This window comes from Leopardus geoffroyi, chromosome B3 (assembly GCF_018350155.1).
Source record: "Leopardus geoffroyi isolate Oge1 chromosome B3, O.geoffroyi_Oge1_pat1.0, whole genome shotgun sequence".
Classification (NCBI taxonomy): domain Eukaryota; kingdom Metazoa; phylum Chordata; class Mammalia; order Carnivora; family Felidae; genus Leopardus; species Leopardus geoffroyi.
In genome coordinates this window covers 74,275,887-74,295,806 of record NC_059337.1, presented here as the reverse complement: position 1 = coordinate 74,295,806, position 19,920 = coordinate 74,275,887, and the positions used below count along the sequence as shown (strand labels likewise).

The window sequence follows — 19,920 nt, the reverse complement described above, 5'->3', positions numbered from 1 at the left end:
TGACATGCAGGACTCCTGTGTACTCCCCTGGGCAGAAAAGCAGATGATTCATGGTAGGTGTTGTGGGGCGAGTACTGTCCATCTATACTGTGGCTGACATCTGAGGTGGACTGAGGGGATGTGGCCACACTTTGGCACGTTACTGAATTTTTCTAGAATCTCAGGTTCTCCACAGGTAAAATGGGGCTAAGATCTGCCCTGCCTCACAGAGTTGTTACTATCTTTAAAAGAGAGAATTCTTGAGAAGCACTTAGCACTGTTCTTGATCCAGAATAAGGCTCAGTAAGTGGCAGTTACTATTCCTGTGACTGGGGACCGTGGGGGTCACCTATGTTGCACTAAGGCCCTGGGGGTCTGTTTCCCACCCCACCCCCTCTCTTTGGCAGGACCCAGATTGGGCAGGACTGGAAGTCATTTGGGAGATGAATCCCGAGGAAGCAGCCTGAGTTCTGGGTCTAGAAAACTCTTAAGAGTTTTTCCTTCCTTTCCCAAAGGGAAGACAAACTTTTTCTGGAGTGCAAGAGGCAGAAAGGGTTGTAGCTCCAGAGTGGCTGGAGAGGAAAATCTTGCTTTTTCTAGAAGGAACCATTTCCTTACATGGTTTGGCTCTGCCATTTCCAGGAATTTAGGGTCTAAGAAGGGGTTCCCAGAAGCAGGAAGAGCTAGACACACCAGATTCACCCTCCAGAAGAGGAAGTCATTCATTCACAATCCAGTCAACTATTCAACAAACCTGCATTGAAAAGTTTCTAGGTGCTGAGCTTCCTGCTAGAGGCTGGGGCTTCAGAGATACAAGACCATCTCTGGGCAACTGAAGAAGAAAACAGAACACGCTGACAACGATGCCCACACACTGCAGTAAGTGCCACAGGAGCGGCTGCCCTTGGAGGATGGGTTCTGCCAAAGGCAACAGTGTGTGTGGAGACCTCAAGCAAGAGAGAGCACAGCCCATGGGGAACTGTGAATCCTTCCACCAGCAAGAGTAAAGGTCCCGAGGGCAAGTGATGGTTTAAAAAACAGAGTGATGGGCTCCTGGGTGGCTCAGTCAGTTAGGCGGCTGACTTTTTTTGTTTTATGTTTATTTATTTTTGAAAGAGAGAGATAGACCATGAGCAGGGGAGGGGCAGAGAGAATCTGAATCTGATCACAGAATCTGAAGCAGGCTCCAGGCTCTGAGCTGTCAGCACAGAGCCCGACGCGGGACTCGAACTCATGGACCATGAGGTCATGACCTGAGCCAAAGTTGGACGCTCAACCGACTGAGCCACCCAGGCACCCCAAGTGTCTGACTCTTGATTTTGGCTCAGGTCATGATCTCACAGTTCGTGAGTTCGAGCCTCGCAGGGGGCTCTCACTGTCAGCGCAGATCCTGCCTGGGATTCTGTCTCTGCCCCTCTCTCTGCTCCTCCCTCACTTGTGTGCTCTCTCTCCCTCTCTCAAAATAAATAAATAAACTTTAAAAAAAAAAATTTTTTTTAAGCAAAACAAAATGAAAAAACAGAGTGACAAAGGAGGCAGAGGTCAGGATCTGAGGAGGTGTTCCCTACACAGAGAAATTTGGCTCTCATCCTGAGGCTGATGGAAAGCTATCTTCACCACAGGACTTACTCCATACCCCTCTGTGTAGCCCCTCATCATTGTAAAAGCTGTAGCTCCTGCATCAACGATGATATCCCCGACTATCTTAGAAGTGAAGGGAGAATGGAAAGCAACCAGCAAACCTCTCTGCCAATAAAGTTTGGGCCTCTGCTTAAAACACGGCCAGCCATGGGGCGCCTGGGTGGCACAGTCAGTTGAGCGTCCGACTTCAGCCAGGTCACGATCTCGCGGTCCGTGAGTTCGAGCCCCGCGTCAGGCTCTGGGCTGATGGCTCAGAGCCTGGAGCCTGTTTCCGATTCTGTGTCTCCCTCTCTCTCTGCCCCTCCCCCGTTCATGCTCTGTCTCTCTCTGTCCCAAAAATAAATAAACGTTGAAAAAAAAAAATTAAAAAAAAAAAAAAAAAAAAAACACGGCCAGCCATGAGCCCTTTCTTCCTCTTCTTCTACTTACTGAAAAATCGTCCACTCAGTATCCTGAGTCACCTTTATAATTCCACTGAGAAAGTTCATAGCACTGCTGTGGAGTCCCAGGTGCAATAAATATTAGGTGGACAGGTGGATGAAAGGAAGGCCAAACAGTGGTAATAACGATAGATGAGATGAGCACTGAAACTGATAAATACACAATATGTGCTTGTACGTGCCCAGACTGTCTTTGGGAACAGCGATGGCCTGCAGGGAAGGGAAGCAGATTCTAGAGTTCAAGTGTGGAAGGGAGACTCACCTTCCACTTCTCACCCTTTTGAAGTACTTCAATTTGTTACCATGTTCATTTAAAATACTTCTTAAAGGTGTGCCTGGGTGGCTTAGTCGGTTAAACGTCCAACTTCGGCTCAGGTCATGATCTCACAGTTCGTGGGTTCAAGCCCCGCATCAGGCTCTGTGCTGACAGCTCAGAGCCTGGAGCCTGTTTCGGATTCTGTGTCTCCCTCTCTCACGGCCCCTCCCCCACTCACACTCTGTCTCCCTCTGTCTCAAAAATAAACAAACATTAAAAAATAATAATAAATAAATAAATAAATAAATAAATAAAATACTTCTTAAAAATAAATGCATGTACTGTCAATACCCTCCAGCCAAAGACCACCACCAATACAACCGTAGTCAAATAAAATTGGGTTTATTGACTCTTAGCAAATGAGGGAGAACATACCCTGTGGGGACGTGGGGTGTCTCACTAACAGAATGTTAGAAAGGACTTAATCAGATCAGGCTTATTTCAGGTGATTTTGAGGAGGATTCGAAGAAGCAAGTCTTTGCTCTGGATTGGATACTGGGATAACTCTATAGAATCTTAATCATAAGTATCTTAATTTGTACATAGGAGGAGAGAAGAAAAGAGCAAAGTTATGGGAGCTGTTGACAAAGCAGCAGCTGTCACTCATTATTCAGGATGGAGGATGGATGTTCAGATTTTTGTAGTTTGGACAATCATTTGTCTGTGTTCAGGGGCTCCTGGGTAGCTCAAACGGTTAAGCATCTGACTTGATTTTGACTCAGGTTGTGATCTCACAGTTTGTGAGTTTGAGCCCCACATCAGGCTCTGTGCTGACAGTATGGAGCCTGCTTGGAATTCTCTCTCTCTCTCTCTCTCTCTCTCTCTCTCTCTCTCTCTCTGTCCCTTCCCTGCTAACTCTGTCTCACACTCTCTCAAAATAAATAAGTAAACTATAAAAAAAAAATCTCCCTTAAAAAAATAATTTTTCTGTGTTCAGACATGATTACAGAGTGATCTTGTTTTTGTCTTCATTCATCAAGTGAACAGAGTGGGCTTGTCTGGTGGTGGTATCCTCCAGAATTGTTTATGTCTAACTGAACACCCTCACCTAGCTGGGAGGCCAGGCCATCAGCACCAAGGCCTGGCTAATTGTGCCAAGTCAGCTCCAGGCTAGCAGCGGCTGCTCCTCTCTTTCTAGGCACCCTTCAAACTAAAGAGTACAGATATTAATTCAATTAGTTGTTTTTACTATACTGCCTGAGTAGTATAGAAATTGAGCCAATTTTTTTTTTTTAATATGGACTCAACACTAAGTAAGGATCACTTTAGCAACTTTTTATGAGATACCAGCAAGCTTTAATACAGTATATTCTAAAGCCTGAGCTGGGGCAGGTCCCTGAAAATGGGACCACTGGTGGCTGGCACAGATGGCCAGGCTCTCTGACCCATCAACACCATAGCGAAGTCACGTGGGCAGGGGTTAGTGTCAGCTCCACAGTCTTAGCTTGGGCTGCTATGACAAAATACCATAGATGGGCTGGCTTAACACAGACATTTATTTCTCACAGTTCCAGAGGCTCAGAATCTGAAATCAGGGTGCCTCCCTAGTCAGGATCTAGTGAGAGCACTTTTCGTGGTTTCCAATGGCCATTTTCTTGCTCTATCCCCACCTGGTGGAGAGAGAGAGATCTCATATCCCACCACCACCACCCCGTTTTTTTAATTTGTTGTTAACATTTATTTTAGATAGAAAGAAAGAAAGAGTGCAAGCACAAGTAGGAGACAGGCAGAGAGAAGGAGACAGGATCCGAAGCAGGCTCCACGCTGTCAGAACAGAGCCCGATGTGGGACTCAAACTCACGAACCGTGAGATCATGACCTGACCCAAAATCAAGAGTGAGCCACTTAACCGACTGAGCCATCCAGGCACCCCTCATGTCCCTTTTATAAGAGCACTCACTCCATCATGAAGGCTACACTCTCATGACCTCATCTAACCCAAATTACAAAGGCCCCATCTCCTGGGGCACCCAGGTGACTCAGTCGATGAAGCCTCCAACTCTTGATTTCAGCTCAGGTCACGACCTCATGGTTCTTGAGTTGGAGCCCCATATTAAGCTCTGTGCTGGTCATGTGGTGCCTCCTTGGGATTCGGTCTCCCTCTCTATCTGCCCCTCCCCTGCTCACTCTCTATCTCTGTCTCAAAATAAATAAAAATAAACTTTAAAAAAAAAAGGCCCATCTCCAAATACCATCATATTAGGGATTAGGATTTCAATATATGAATTTTAGGGGTAGATAGACTTTCAGTCCACAGCACTCCCTGTTCAAATGCAGAAACTCCTGCCCTGGGAAAGAGAACTTCTTAGGGGATCATCAGTTGGACAGGTAATGGGCAAAGTGAACCAGGCACAGAACTTTCTCATGGCAAGCCCAGACTGAGGATCAGGGAATCTAGTCTCTGGATCAGTTTTCCCACCAGCCCACCACTTGGCCAAGCTCCTTCCCCTCCATGGGCTTCAGTCTCTTCATCTGTAAAATGGCAGGGCGAGGGAAGGGGGAAGTAAAAGATCATTTGTATGACCTTTTCTGTGATTCTGGGGCACAACTGTTCCAAAGGCAGGTGATGAGCCCATTTCAACTTCTTCTGGTAAAAGCAAGAGACCAGGTGCACTGGAGAGAAGCCAGCATATCTGGCAGGAAAAACAGCCTCCATGACAAGCGAGTGGGCTTAGATCTCATGGACTCAGAGAGCTACACCTCCCCACACCTGCGTCAGTTCTTAACCCCCAGCAAATGAAGCAAGACAGGAGGAGCACTGAGCGTCCCCTAAAGGATTGGCATGAAGTTAGTTAGCTGACAAACTTCAGGACAGGGAAGAGAAGAAAGGAGGTAGAAGAGAATTCTGGAAATGGCTCCATCTGAGGTGGGCTATTCTGAAGTTGGGGGTTGGGTAATAGCTTCTTTTGCTTGCCATTCCATACTCCATCCTTCTGCCAGTTGAAAGACACTCTCTAGATGTGAGCTAACAGTGCTGTCTGTAAGCTGTTTAATTGGCCAAGGGGACCACTTGCTTTGGATGGAAGACCGTCATCTTCTTGGTAGAATCTGATGCAGGACATTCAAGACCCAAAATGCCTGGTGTTCAGGTTGGGCTGGCCACTGAGTTATCCATTCATTAAACTCCAAGGCCCCACATCTCATCCCCACACCTGTGGTGTTTCAGGTCACCAAGGACCCATCTTTACCACCAGCATCTTTTGTCAATTGCCTCCAGAAGCTGGGTTGCCAGAAATGGGACAAAGGTGACCCTGGATTCCTTCCCTCCCAGGACCTCACATTCTAAAACCATCCTGATTTTTTACTTAGGGAGAAGTAAAGAGAGTTTTTAAATTGGTATGTAAATTTAATGACATTGAGTGTTACATTTTAAATTTTCATTTTTTAACAAGTAGAACATCCAGTTGTTGAGAGACCGAAGCTCTTTGTGTGTGTGATTAGTTTATTAAGAGTTTCCTCTCTGATCTTCCTTTCCTGCCTTCCTCTCTCTTCAGTCTTCTGGGAACCCTGCGGAATAGTCACGTGCACCACTCAAACCAGTAACTGGAGATTTAAGATCTGGCAGCTTGAAAGCCTCAGTGAAAATTTCTGATGGACGTCCCTTGGGGGAAGTGGATTAATTGTTATTTTGGGAAGAGGAGAGACTGTTTCTCCCTGGGGCTTCACAAGAGCAAAAGGGTTGAGAGTTTTGTTTTGTTTTCAATGTTTTTTTTTTTTTTGGGGGGGGGGGGCAGGCAGAGAGAGAGAGACGGAAACACAGAATCCGAAGCAGGCTCCAGGCTCTGAGCTGTCAGCACAGAACCTGACACAGGGCTCAAACCCACGAACCTTGAGATCCTGACCTGAGCCAAAGTCAGACGCTTAGCCGAGTGAGCCACCTAGGCACCCTGAGAGTTTTGGTTCTTAAACAAATTTGAGACCTGGGGTGCTTACATCCTAAAGACCTTGTATCAGACACTTTCGGTGTCCTGACTCAGGCCCTCTTGCTGTCACCTGCATGACTTCTGACATGGCTGGAGTGAGCCATTTCTTGTAGGCCTGACTCACTGCACTTTGGACAGCACCTTCCTCTTTGACTGGAAGTGTGGCCCAGTTAATAATCCCCAGAGGCAGCCCTCAGTGGATAGGAGGTGAGAGCACATGGATAAATGCTCCACCTGCCATCTTTAGGGTGGACATACTCTAAAGTATGTTTGTGAGGGAGTCTATGCTCTTCTTGGGAGATGGAGAGAACTTATGGCATGCAGTGGCATCCTCCCTAGCTGACCCCTTATTTCCCTGCTCACCCCCATGCTTCTGCTCCCGCAAATCTCCTGTCTGAAAGCTCTTGTCTTAGGCTCTACTTACAAGAGAAACCAAACTAAGACAGATATGCCAGAGAGAATTAGGCTGACAGAGCCTTGGCCATCATTTTGTCATGGAAAGTGGTTGAGAGACAGACTCGGATTCAAATCTCAGCAATGCCTTCCTACAAGATGCACATATCTACACAAACTAACCTCTCTGGAGCAGGTAGCAATTAGGAAATGTCAAAGGTCCCCATTAAAATGATCAGCATATGGAGTCATTTTACCACTGGGATTCATGAGGACCCTTCCTACATGGAGGAACACATCTTTGGGCCTTCAAGGGCTAAAGGAACAGAAACTGTAAACTTGAGTCCAGCCACTGAGGGTACACACAGCAGCCCAGCCTTGCATAGCAACTTCAGTGCCCCCCTCACCCCTGCTCCCAGGGTCCCAGCCCCACAGGTGAGGAAACCCAAGGGCACTTGTGTCATCTGATTGCTCTTTTCCTCCATTTCCATCCTACTCTCAATCTTTCGTTTATTCTGGTAATGTTTACCCCATTGTTTAATTGGCCAAGGGGACTTTTTGCTTTAGATGGAAAGAGTTCATCTCCTTGGTAAAATCTAATGCAAGACCTTCGCTGGTGGAGTCAGCGGTGAACAAGCATAGCCTTGGGCATTCACCCATTTTTGTCCTCACCTCACCCCACAAAACCCAGCCTCCACAAAACTTCCGCTTAGCTCCACTGCTTCGGGCCACTCTGGAACCACCTCTTCTTCTCCAATGCAGCACCAGGACCCTCTGCCTTGGCATTGCCCTTCAAACTGCCCTCCCACCTGTGAGCCCAGCCTACAGGTGAGACCTGGACAGACACAGCCTGGATGTTCATTGCAGGAGTGAGTGATATATAGTGTGGTGGGACAAGAGACCCACTACAGTGTGGTCTGGAAAATAAATAAGAAAAAACCAGGCCAGGGACTACAGCTTTTTATTCCCGTGGGGCCACAGCATCCAATCAAGGTTGGGTACCCTCGAGAGTCATAAGACACAGAATCCTCAGATTGGATTGCCATCACTCAGTTTATCATAATCCTTACCTATGGCCATCCCTGGATACCCTAGAATTCCCCAGTACCCTGATACTTTTTTCCTCCAGATCTTTCCTTAAGAATCAGAGAAGAAGGGGTTAACTTGAAATGTATAAATACAGACAAAATGCTCCCAGGTGGAGAGTCAGATATTACAAGTCCCCACTCACCCGGCTCCATTTCCTCCTCTCCCTCCTTCCCCGTCCCTCAAGCACACAAGTACTCCAAGCCAGTAGAAACCCTCTGATGAGCCAAGCTTGGCTGCTGTTGTTTTGTTTTTCATTTATTAGCCCAGGTGAAAGTATCTCAGTGCCACCCAAGGGCTGTTGGGAACCCAGTAAATACTGAGGTTATTTATCCCAAGGAAGAACTTATGTTCAGGTGTCTGTGACCTGCTGTCTCCTGGCTGGAAACAGCCTGAGGAGACAGGAGGGGGAGACTCAGTCTGGCCCTGGTCCTTACTCAACCCAGTCCGGAGCCCCCATCCACTTGTGTGGCTGTAAGGCAAGAACAGCATGGGAGCAGAGCAACGGGCCTGTCCTTCTCTCCATCCTTGCACCCTCCCATTCCTGGCATGCCCTGGGCAACGTGGGCCCAGAGTGGGCTTTTCCAGACACTTCTCAACAGAAGAAGGGCAAGAGCCATAAACTGAGTGCCAACCATCCTTTCACTCCCCAATATGTTCACCTGCTCTCTCTCCCAGCCCCTTCTCCTTGCTGAGGTCAGTCTCACTCTACCAGGGACACACACTCGCTATAACAAACACACAGCATGTATCACTGGGACACCAAATCCCCTCTCTGAGCACTGCTCCATTGCAAGCAAAGTTCTCTTCTCCCTCAGCCTCAACGCCCTGCCTCCAGCACTGGGTCCAGAACTAGGGCCTTCCTTCCCAGTAACATACCCTCACCTTCTTCCACTGCTTTCATCCTGGGAGGGAGAGGGCTCGGCAGCCCCTGCCCCACCCTCAGGCTGCTCTCTCCCCTTGGGGGTCCCTGTCATCCTCTGCACCACTCTGGGTGTCCTCCCTGCCGGCCTAAAGAGCACTGTCCCTGCTTGCCTGGCCACTTCCCTGTTTTTCTCTAACTCTGCCCCCACAGAGTGTAGAGGGGGTCATGGGGCTGGAGAACCCATAACAAGCTTCTGCCCTCTGCCGTGGCTATTCTAGAGCTGTGGGAACCTCCAGAGTCTCCCCTCTGGGGCCTGGCTTTCTCACCTGTAGAATCCTGTCCTGCTCTGCCTGTCTGCATCTTCCCACTACACCTTGATGCCCAAGCCCCCCACCTTCCCAACCAAGGCCTTCAGCCTGAGCTTTATGCTCTTGCTTTACTGTTGTATTCTGATTCCCCACCTCAGACGCCTCATTCAGGACACTTCTGGTGGCACCTTAGCCCTGCACCTGTGGCCTGGACAAGTGCCAACCCTAGGGAGACCTCACTGTCCCCGTTTCTGCCACAGAATTCCTAAAACCCTCGGAATTTCGTAAGTGATGAGAGTAATAAAGGTGTCTCAATATTCATAACAACCTCCTCACAACTATACCTCAGTTTATGTTAATGAGGTAACTTTTGGAAAACACCTAAGGATGGGCTGGTTGCCAGGGAAACCAACCATATGATTGGAGGGTTGAAACTTTCAGTCCCACTCCCCTGACCTCTGTGGAGGGGAGAGGGGCTGGAGGTTGAATCAGTTGACAAGTGTGCCTAATGAAGCCTCCATAAAACCCTAAAGGGCAGGGTTCAGAGAGCTTTTGGGTTGGGGAGAGTGGCAACAGACATGGAAGCTCCATACCTTTCCCCATACCGTGCCCAATGGAACTCCCCCATCCAGCTGTTTCTGAGCGATAAGCTTTTATAATAAACTGGTAATCTAGCAAGAAAAATGTTCCTCCGAGTCCTGTGGGCCACTCCAGCAAACTAATCAAACCCAAGGAGGAGGCTGTTGGAATCTCCAAGCTATAGTCAGAGCACAGGTGACAACAGGGACTTGTGATTGGCTAGTGGGGTGAGGGCTGGTCTTGTAGAACTGAACCCTTGACCTATGGGATCTCATCCTATCTCCAGGTAGATGGTGTCAGAATTAAGTTGAATTGTGAGACATGTAGCTGGTGTTAGAGAACTGCTTGGTATGGGAGAAGAGCCCACACATTAGAATTAGGTACAAGGGGGGGTGCTTGGGTGGTTCAGTCAGTTAAGTGGCTGACTTAGGCTCAGGTCACAATCTCGCAGTTCATGAGTTCAAGCCCCGTGTCGGGCTCCGTGCTGACAGCTCAGAGCCTGGAAGGTGCTTCAGATTCTGTGTCTCCCTCTCTCTCTGCTCCTCTCCAACTCATGCTCTGTCTGTCTGTCTCTCTCTCTCTCAAAAAAAAAAAATAAATAAATAAACATTAAAAAAAAAAAAAAGAATTAGGTACAAGGGCACCTGGGTGGCTCGATTGGTTAGGCGTCTGACTCTTAGTTTCAGCTCAGGTCATGATCTCACAGTTTCATGAATTTGAGCCCCAAGTTGGGCTCTGCACTGGCAACTCAGAACCTGCTTGGGAGTCTCTCTCTTCCTCTCTCTCCCCCTCCCAAACTTACACTGTCTCTGTCTCTGTCAAAAAATAAATAAAATAGGGGCGCCTGGGTGGCGCAGTCGGTTAAGCGTCCAACTTCAGCCAGGTCACGATCTCGCGGTCCATGAGTTCGAGCCCTGCGTCGGGCTCTGGGCTGATGGCTCAGAGCCTGGAGCCTGTTTCCGATTCTGTATCTCCCTCTCTCTCTGCCCCTCCCCTGTTCATGCTCTGTCTCTCTCTGTCCCAAAAATAAAATAAACGTTGAGAAAAATAAATAAATAAATAAATAAATAAATAAATAAATAAATAAAATAAACAAACTAAAAAAAATAACGAAAAGCACAAAAATTTACACAGATTAAAAAAGAAAAAAAGAATTGGCTACAGAATTGTACCCCTACCCTACTCTTAGTCTTTTTCTTCTGTACCTACTAAGACACTATATAATTTATTTTTTAACATGTTTGTTGCTTATTGTACCCCTCCCCCACGAGAGTGTAAGCTCTGTAGGGAAATGATCCTTGTTTTGTTCACAGTCACCCCCTGAGTTCCTAGAACGGTGCCTGGTAGGGAGTGGTGCTTTGGCACTAAATTCATTGAATGAATGAATGAATGAATGAATACATTCTGCCTTATTTTAAACCCCTGTTTTCCTACCACAATGAAGGAACTTGAGGGAGGTTGGGTCTTTTTTATATTTATGTTCTCCGGGTTGTGTGGTCCAATGTACAAGGTAGGGATAAATAAAGCTTTTAATAGAATCAGTCTCAAGACAAAGACCCATGCCCAAGAGGTCCAGAGAGGGGGCGGTGGTGAGGGGCTTCGGTGAGGTGAAGGCTGGTGGGCAGGGTGGAAGCCTTGTCTCAGGCCCTCGCTTAGGCACCCCTTATGGATGGCAAGAGAGGAAGAGAGGTGTTCTCAGTGCCACTGTTCCTCCCCAACTCCGCTGAGCCTTGGACATGTACACAAAGTAGGATGGTGCCTATGAACATGACTCAGGACAATAAAAAGAACCTTTGCCAAGAGGAGACAACCTTAAGAAGAACTTCACACTGACTTCTCTCTTTTGTCTAAATTAGAAGTTCTCAACCTGCAATCGTATGCAAGATTTGGTGGGACTTTTTTCTTCGGGTCTCAAAGGCTTGTATGGCCCAGAAAACATTAAGAACCGCTAGCCTGGAGAATCCCGACGGGAGTTCCAGAATTCTCCCACTCCCTCCTGCCACTCCCGCTACTCCCACCAGCCTGCTCAGAGAACGGAGCAGAGCCTGCTGTGAACACTCACTGACCACCAACATGGGTCTGTGAACGCACTCAGGCAGAAGTCAGGAGACAGGAGAGGCCTGTCCTCAGCCTCATTCCCCTCGGCTCTGCCCTTACCAGGAGTTTCCAGGCTCGAGGATAAATTTGAGTTTATTTGGGGAAAAAAATGTTTAAAGCACAAGAGGCAGAGAGAAGAAGCCAGCATACATCAGGGGCCTGCTGCCAGAGGAGTCTCTGTTCCTTTCCCTTACGGTTCCTCCGAAGTGCCAGCCCCATGAACTCAGTCAGCTCCACAGCCCCACACCAAGAACCCACATGTTGGTCGAATCACAGCAGCTAAATCAACAACAGTCACGCAGATGAGAATACTGGGGGTCCTTCCTCGAGCCTGGCACAAACAAGCCCCCAGCTTTATTGTCTGGCAGAGCTTCAGACCTTCATGAGCCCCAGGCTCCTAGGCCCAGACCCCCTTAGCTCCATCAGAGACGAGAGGAGAAGCCGGCCACCGCGATGTTCTCGCCGGTGATGTAGCTGGCATCTGGAGAGCACAGGAAGGACACAAGTCCTGTGCAGTCCTCAGGCTGCCCAATCCTGGACAGAAGGAGAACAGAACACATGTCAATGATCTCAGACTCTGGTTTTGCTGCTCTGCTGGGAGTGGACTCCAAGAGGGGACAGGGTGGACCCAGCAGGGCTACTTGCATCCTCCAGGGCTCTGCAGAAACCAGACTTCAGCTAAAGGAATGACCAGTGCCCAGGGAGGGGTCAGCTAGTGAGATAGACCAGCCCCTCTTCCCCAACTGTACCCAGATTACCGAGGTTCCAAACCCAACTTGCCTCTGAACTTTGTGATCTTCCTTGAAGTTGTTCCAGAAAACCTCATTCTTGTACACCTGGGCAAAGAGAAAACATGAAAGAGTCAGTGCTAGCTAAAACAAGGAGATGAGCAGAACCAAGGTGATCCCATAGCAGATTTGCCTTTCTCAGGGGAGAGGGACTGAGTCATGGCTGAATTCAGAGGACAGCAAGGACCTCAGCTGTTAAGGATGCTGATCTGAGGCTCCAGTCACTCCTTCATCACTTAGTCACTGGGGAGGTTTCGCCAAGCCAGGCTGAGAAATGGAGGACATGCCCCAGTCCTCACCACTTTGCTGAAGTCAGTCTTGATTACTCCTGGAACCAGGCAGTTGACCCGGATGCCCTTGGGGGCCAGCTCCAATGACAGTGTTCTGGTGAGGCCCAGCAGGGCCGTCTTACTGATGTTGTAGGGACCCAGCTCCTGGGAAGGGAATCAAGACAGTGATTAGGATACTGGGAAGCAGGGGCACCTGGGCGGCTCAGTCGGTTAAGTGTCTGACTCTTGGCTTCTGCTCAGGTCATGATCTCATGGTTCATGGGTTTGAGCCCCACATCAGGGCCTGTGCTGACAGTGCAGAACCTGCTTGGGATTCTCTCTCTCTTCCCCTCCCACACTGTCTCTCTCAAAATGAATAAATAAACTTAAAAAAAATTTTTTTAGGGGCGCCTGGGTGGCTCGGTCGGTTAAGCGTCCGACTTCGGCTCAGGTCATGATCTCACGGTCCGTGAGTTCGAGCCCCGCGTCGGGCTCTGTGCTGACCGCTCAGAGCCTGGAGCCTGTTTCGGATTCTGTGTCTCCCTCTCTCTCTGCCCCTTCTCTGTTCATGCTCTGTCTCTCTCTGTCTCAAAAATAAATAAACGTTAAAAAAAATTTTTTTAAAGGATATAGGGAAGCAGAGGAACACATCAGTTGGATTTCTCTCCTACAGATGATCCCACCCTGGCCCAAGCACAGAACTCAGACACACTCTCCCCAGCCTGGTCTGAGAACAGAAGCTGGATCTGAGGGACCCAGCAGCCACATGGGCATCAGCTCAGCCTAGGGCAGCAGGAGTAAAGTGTGGGTCTATCCCAAACGTTGTCCCTGTGGCGTTGTGGGGACCCCTTCCCCTAATCCTACCAGGAGCACATAAGCAACAACTCACCACATGTGGTACATATGCTGAAATGGAGGAGACCAGGATGACCGCCCCCCTCCTGAGAGACAGACAGACACAGGGGAGACAGGAAACCAATAACTTACCACAGACTTAGGTGCCACTATTATTTTTAAAAGATAAAAAATTATAACATTTTAATGATTATAGTCATTGAATAATGCAGTCCTCACAACAGCCATACAGTTCCTGTTATTATCCCCATTTCCCAGCTGAGCAAACAGAGGCTCAGCAGGGCTTAGCAACAGAGCCAATAAGTGGCAGAGCTGGGACTCCAACCCTATCTCTCTCTGACCCAATGTCTCTACTTTGAACCATTACATTCTTCTGCCTATCCCTGGGGTAGTGAAGAACAGACAGCCAGGTGCTTGGAAAAGGGGGCAGAGTGGCCTTCGTGACAGTGAATGCCTATCAATGGGCGGCCTCTGACAAGTAGATGGGGCCGGAAGAGACAAGAAATGAGAGTCAGGAATTTTTCCTTCTATCCAAGACAGTCCCCAGGCCAGTTCCTGAAGGGTATGTCTGCATGGAGGACATACTGGAGGAGTAGCTACGTGCTGAGGGAGGTGGTGGCCCAAGTCCCTAACCTCAGACCCCTGAGACTATGTGTGGAGTGCAGTCAGATATGCAGGACCTAGAACAGGTCCTGCCTAGAACAGCAGGCTCCCTGGAGACTGAGAAGCAGGGAGTGAGGAGGGGCGTGGAATGGACCTCTCCCTGCCGGGAGCAAAGGGGCAGACCCTGTCCCAGACTGTAAGTTGGTGAAAAGGCATTGTCCAGCTGCGAGAGAATCAGAGTAGGTGAGGGTGAAAATGACCTGCCCAAGGCTAAGGAGCTAAAAGCACAGCCCTTTCCCAAACATGGTGATGTCAAAGCCAACGAGAGCTTGCCTGAGCCCCTTGACATCACCCTCATCATACGGCCACTAGAATTAGAAGCCATAGCTGTACAAAAGGTGAGGCAGAACAGAGGGAGGGGGATGTGGAGGCCTCAGGGACACCTCTTTTGTCCTCCCCTCCCAGCTATGGCCCCATGTTCTCTAGACTCAATTCATGCCCTGGCTCCCCACCAGTTCCCACCCCCACCCTGCAGCCTACCCCCTCTTCTCCATGTGGGGCAGCAGCTGGCTCAGCATCAGGGCCAGGGCCTTCACATTCACTTCCAGGATCTGAAGTCAGAGCAGAGGCATGGTGGAGGGCAGAGACACATAGTCAGCCCTCAGCCCAGGACCTGTTCTCATAAGACACATGGGGTCCTAGAATTTGTGCGGTAAACCCAGATATGTGCAGATCTGAGATCAGTTCCCCTTCTGATCAGGACAAGAGGTGCTTCCCACTTGCTAATGGTTTAACAGGCAGGCAGGCTAAGTGACAGGCCTGTGAGCAGAGCCCTGAAAATGTGAATTGTTCAGGACTGGGGTGAAGGAAGGCAATGTTCAGGCCTTTTAAAGAAACTGGACTATGTTCTGGTTGTGCAGACAGAAGCTATAAGCAGAGGCCACTGGAAAAAGACTGAAAGTAGAACAGATGGAGGGAATGTAGGTGCTGGGAGCAAAGGAGATTTCTGGAAGAGTTGTCTTTGTCTGTGTTTTTACTTGTTTATGTCCTTGTCTTGTCCCAATAGAATTAAAGGCGTACTCACAATGCAACAGCATAAAACAAATCAAATAGGTATTATGTGTGAAGAAATGGAGAACAGTAAAAAATAAGTGTAGAAAAATAAGAAAAAGCAAGAGTAAGGTTGGTGCCCACAGTTCACAGCATGTGGTAAGGACTGAACATTAGTCTATTATTCGTTCACAAAAATGCAAGCTGTGAGGGCCTACATGCATGCCAGTTTATTGCAAACTTGGCTCCAAGCTTTCCTACGGCCACCACAAAGAGGGAGACACAACAGAGAATTGCCATTCTGGGAGTTGGGTGCCCACGCTGGGCCTGCCTGCAGCTAAAACCTGGATCTGGGCTCAGACTTAAGGGTCCCTGACCCTCTGTCTGGGAACTCTGTCTGGTGGCACTGGGGACAGAGGAAAAGTATGAGAGGAGCCGACAGGGAAAGATGCAGAAACTGGGCTGGGGGCTAGGCCAGAGTACCAGTTGGGACTAACATGGGAGCAGGATCCCTCCTGTGGGGCACCACCTCGAGTGAGGTCAGTGCGTCTATGTCTCTAGGGAGTGAGGCTGCACATCTGCAATGCCTTCCCACGTTTTCATCCCACACCCAACCACCCCATTGGATGTGGGCAGGGGAAATGCTTCGATGGAGAGCTGCTGAGGCCAGTGTGATGACAAGTTGCCAGTGTTGGGGATGACCCCCAAAACTGTAAGAAGTGGCTCAGATGTCTAAAGGGGGGACCAGCATGAGATCCCCAATAAGAAGGAATTGAGGGTTAGACTAAGGGTATTCCTGGTCATTCTCTGTTCGAAACAGACCCCCACCACCCCATCGGGCTGCCCTAAGCTCCATGTATGTCAGGCTGGGTGATGGGCTCAGACAAGGCCACTCCTAGACTTGGCAACCAAACATGAGCCAAGGAAAAGTTACAGCCCCTCCCGGGCTGAAGAGGACTGCCCTATTAGAAAATTGGGTAGAGTATCTCTGAGTGCCACGAAGTCCTGAGTAGAGACTGTGGGCCTGAGGAGGATGGGTGCTAGAGAGTCCTCAGGCAGGAGAAGGTTGGAGGAGAGGCGGTGGAATGGGAGGTGGGAGATTTCCCAACCAGCTGGAGAAAACGGGGGTCTGCCTGGGGAGGCGCTCAAACCGGCCCAGGGATAAGGTGAACAAGAAGGAACTCCCAGGACACCTGCTGAAAACCGCATGCAGATAGAGCAGCAGGTCAATGTCACACTCGTTTTGTAACCATTTCACCTCTGAGGTGGTGGCGGATGTGACTGGAGATGACTCCTGCCCAGTGGGGCAGACGGCTTGTGGACTAGCAAGACCTTGGAAAACAGGATAGCGGCAGAGAAAGTAAGGTTGGGCCGTGGGCAAGTGCGCTCGGCTTCAGGAGAGAAGATTTGAAACAGGTTCTGAGAAAAAGAGAGTCATGATCCCATGACCTAAGACACTATAAGGGAGTATGACTCAGGAGGATTAGGAGATGGTCAGCCATGCAGTCCCAGCCACCTAATCACAAATGGTCGTTCGGCAGCATCAGGAATCTGAGGAGCCTGGGGAGGCTGCTAGCAGCGGCTGCAGGGAGCTCAGATTTCAGGCCATCTCTGAGGATGGAGGAAAGGGCAAGCCGCCAAGGGCAGATGCACAGGAGAGGTGGCTGGAGAACGATGTCTACAGAGCGCGGATTGCTGGGGAAGGCAGAAGGGAATGCTCTGGCCAATGCTTAGTAGGGAGGGGGGTGCTAACAAGGTGATTTCTTTGCAGTCCGTCTTGTCTGACAGACTCAGGAACCAAAGACAGGAGTGAATGGAACAGAAGTCATAGGATAACAAAGCCCAAAATGGACCTCAAGACATTTTGCAAGGCCTCTTCTGGACCCTGTGGCTCAGGTGGCAGGATCATTAGGTGGACACGGTGGGTTGGAATGTCTGAGCTCATAGGAAGCCAGTGGCCAGGCCCAGGCCTGACAGGTGTAGCAGGTTCATCTGAGGGACAGTAAGGAAGCCTCATCTAGGAAGGGTGAAGAAAGAATCTCAGCGGCAGGTACAGGTCACCAAAAAGGAACAAAATCACCAAAAAAAAAAAAAAAAAGGAAAATATATATGCTGTTGACAAAGAGCAGAGACCTTACTATTCTTGACTCTTACCAAAAGCAGAGACCTACTCCCACAGCTGTAAAGCTAGAGCCTGGAACCGTGCCTGACACATAGCAAACCCTCAGTAAATATTTGCTAAATGAATAAATGCAAAAAGGATGGGAAGAGAAAAGATGGCAGAAAGAATGTAGGAAGCCACTTTAAAAACACACAAATTGGAAAGGAGCACCGCAGCACACTCCAGGGGACAAGTGGTCAGTGCCTGTTTTTACAGTAACTTTGGGAGGGGGGGCTCAACCGGGGAGCGCTTCAGACCCTCTGCCAGCTCCCCCCAGCGGCCTCTCACCTTGTCCCACACCTGCTCACTGGCCCCCAGGGTGCTTCCCACCAGCGGGTTGACACCTGCACTGCACACCAGGAAGTCGAGACCCCCACAGTGCTCCACGACCTGGGGGAAAGAGTGACATGAAGGGCATAAGTGTGGAGATGGCCTGAGGAGGCCTCACCGGCCCAGCACTGCTGCCAGGTGCACAGGGCATTGAGACAACACTTGCTAATTAGATACTGTCTCAACCAGGAATGGTCACAAAGCCAGTGTGAGAACCAAACACTGGTGAAGGCAATGCCCTAGGTAGGCCCAAGGACGGGCTCTGCAGAGCTGAGGGCCTCAGGAGAGGAAGGTCTGTCTTCTCCAGGAATCCTTCTATATACCCGGGATGGGGAATCCCTTTAGATTCCTCCTCAACCACAGTTCTCCAGGTGGGGGTGGGGGTGAGGGTCCTTTCACGAACGAGCCACTTTCCAGAAAGCCAGCGTGAACAATGAGGTCTACCCGCTTAGACCATGAACAATCCTGGTTTCAAGACTGTTGCAGGGCCTCCCAACCCCGATCCGGGTCCCTGCCCCACCCAGGGCTGAGCAAAGTGGGAAAGGCTCTGTGCACTCTCCTCCCTATGTCCTTCCACCCCTGTGGCCCCTCACCGTGGCCACCAGTCGCTCCCGGTCCTCGGCCTTCCCCACGTGGCACACGGTGCCCACAACACTCAGCCCCTCCCCCTGCAGCGCCACCACTGCCCGGTCTACGTTCTGCTGCTTCCGGCTGCTGACCACCACGTGGGCCCCGTCCCGGGCCAGGCGCCTGGCGATGGCAAAGCCGATCCTGTGGCAGAAATGGAGGGAACAAGACAGCCTCAGCCTCTTGCCACCGTGGTCCCTTGACCCACGGAAACCAATAAGGCTGTGTCCTAATCTACAACCCTGAGGTCTCTCTGTGGAAGCGAAAATCCTTGTGAGGGGTCAAGACCCATAGGGCAATCAGGGCACTTACCCATCAGTGGACCCTGTGACCACGGCCACCCGATTGGCCAGGATGCCCTTTTGGCCTATCCCCCTGCTGGTCATGCGCACAGAGAGTCCAGCACAGGAACGAACAAGCCTCTGTGGATGCAGGCCACTGTTGGGAGCATGGAGGCCAGTTCCTGTCTCTGCTTCCTGCTGAACTTGGCCCTGGAGGAGAGAATCAACTTCAACTATCACTGATGCCATTAGTGAGCGTGATGGCAATCTACCTCCAGCTCCTTCAGACAGACAAGGCCAGCAGCAGAGAGCCAGAGAGAGTCAAGCTAGTTAGGGTGAATTTCAAACACGTGAGCCTCAGGTCAGGCAAACTCTGTGAAAATTCTCTATTTATAAAACAGGCAAATTAGAGCGTGAGACCCACCATTCAGCAGACAGGGTTATCTTCCCATTCATTCCACGACCAAGCACTGAGCACTTGCAACATGCCAGAGAAAGTAGACCAAGGTTCTGAGCGCCTGCATAACGTCCTCACCAGGCTGTGCTGAAGTGAAGCTAATTGCATAGAGGCTGTGAGGAGCCTGAGACAGACAAGGCAGCCCCACACCAGGCTGCAGGGTGCAGACCCATGCCCTCAGGACACCCTCAGGAAGGAAAGGGGTAGGCCTTTCGCAAGTGTGGGTAGGGGTAGGTCTGCACAAGTGTGAAGGCAGGGTGAGGACCTGGCGTGGGAGACTCACATATGCAGACACTGTCTATGAACTGGAAATACAGGAGAGATGCTTGTGTAGGGGATCCTCTTTCGCCAAGACCCCAAATTTCCCAGCTCCACATCAATGTGAGCCCAGAGGCTCCTGCCTCCCCGCAGTGTGAGATTCCCATTTGCCTGCCCAGGAGCCCTGTGGGGTCCCGAATCTAGGAGTGTGATCTGTTTCCTGCGGAGGCGGGAGGGAAGGAATGGTTGGAGAAAAGGGTCACTGAGGATACACAGCGACTCGGGATGTACTTTTCGTGTAAGATAGTACCAGGAAGCTGAAGAGATGCAGTCTCTGGCAGCTTGGACTGCAGGGGCCATCAGACACGCACTTTCAGGAGATTCTGGTGTGGGCTGACCGTCCGCAGACCCTCATCTGTTCCAGACCTGCCTTGGCCACTCTAACACCAAGGGACTCCTTGTTACTAAGCAACCCCTGCCATCTCCCTTGTTCCTTAGCAACCAACCTTTACATAACCCAGTTCCCTCCAGTTAGGGGTCCTTATCTATAATAACAAATGAATGGGTGCTGCTCAGGAATTAGGGAGAAATTTCAGATTAAATATCAGTCTGTA

At 49.9% G+C, this 19,920-nt stretch overlaps 1 protein-coding gene across 1 annotated transcript; it reads right to left on the bottom strand.

Moving 5' to 3' along the window:
* Positions 1–11,702: 11,702 nt before the first annotated feature.
* On the bottom strand, positions 11,703–18,814 carry DHRS2 (dehydrogenase/reductase 2). Its single transcript, XM_045450461.1, is given in 9 exon segments — positions 11,703–12,161; positions 12,408–12,463; positions 12,715–12,849; positions 13,574–13,625; positions 14,683–14,753; positions 17,642–17,743; positions 18,277–18,454; positions 18,623–18,716; positions 18,719–18,814. Coding segments are annotated over 9 exon segments (843 nt in total). The 5' UTR covers positions 18,762–18,814; the 3' UTR covers positions 11,703–12,049.
* Positions 18,815–19,920: the final 1,106 nt, after the last annotated feature.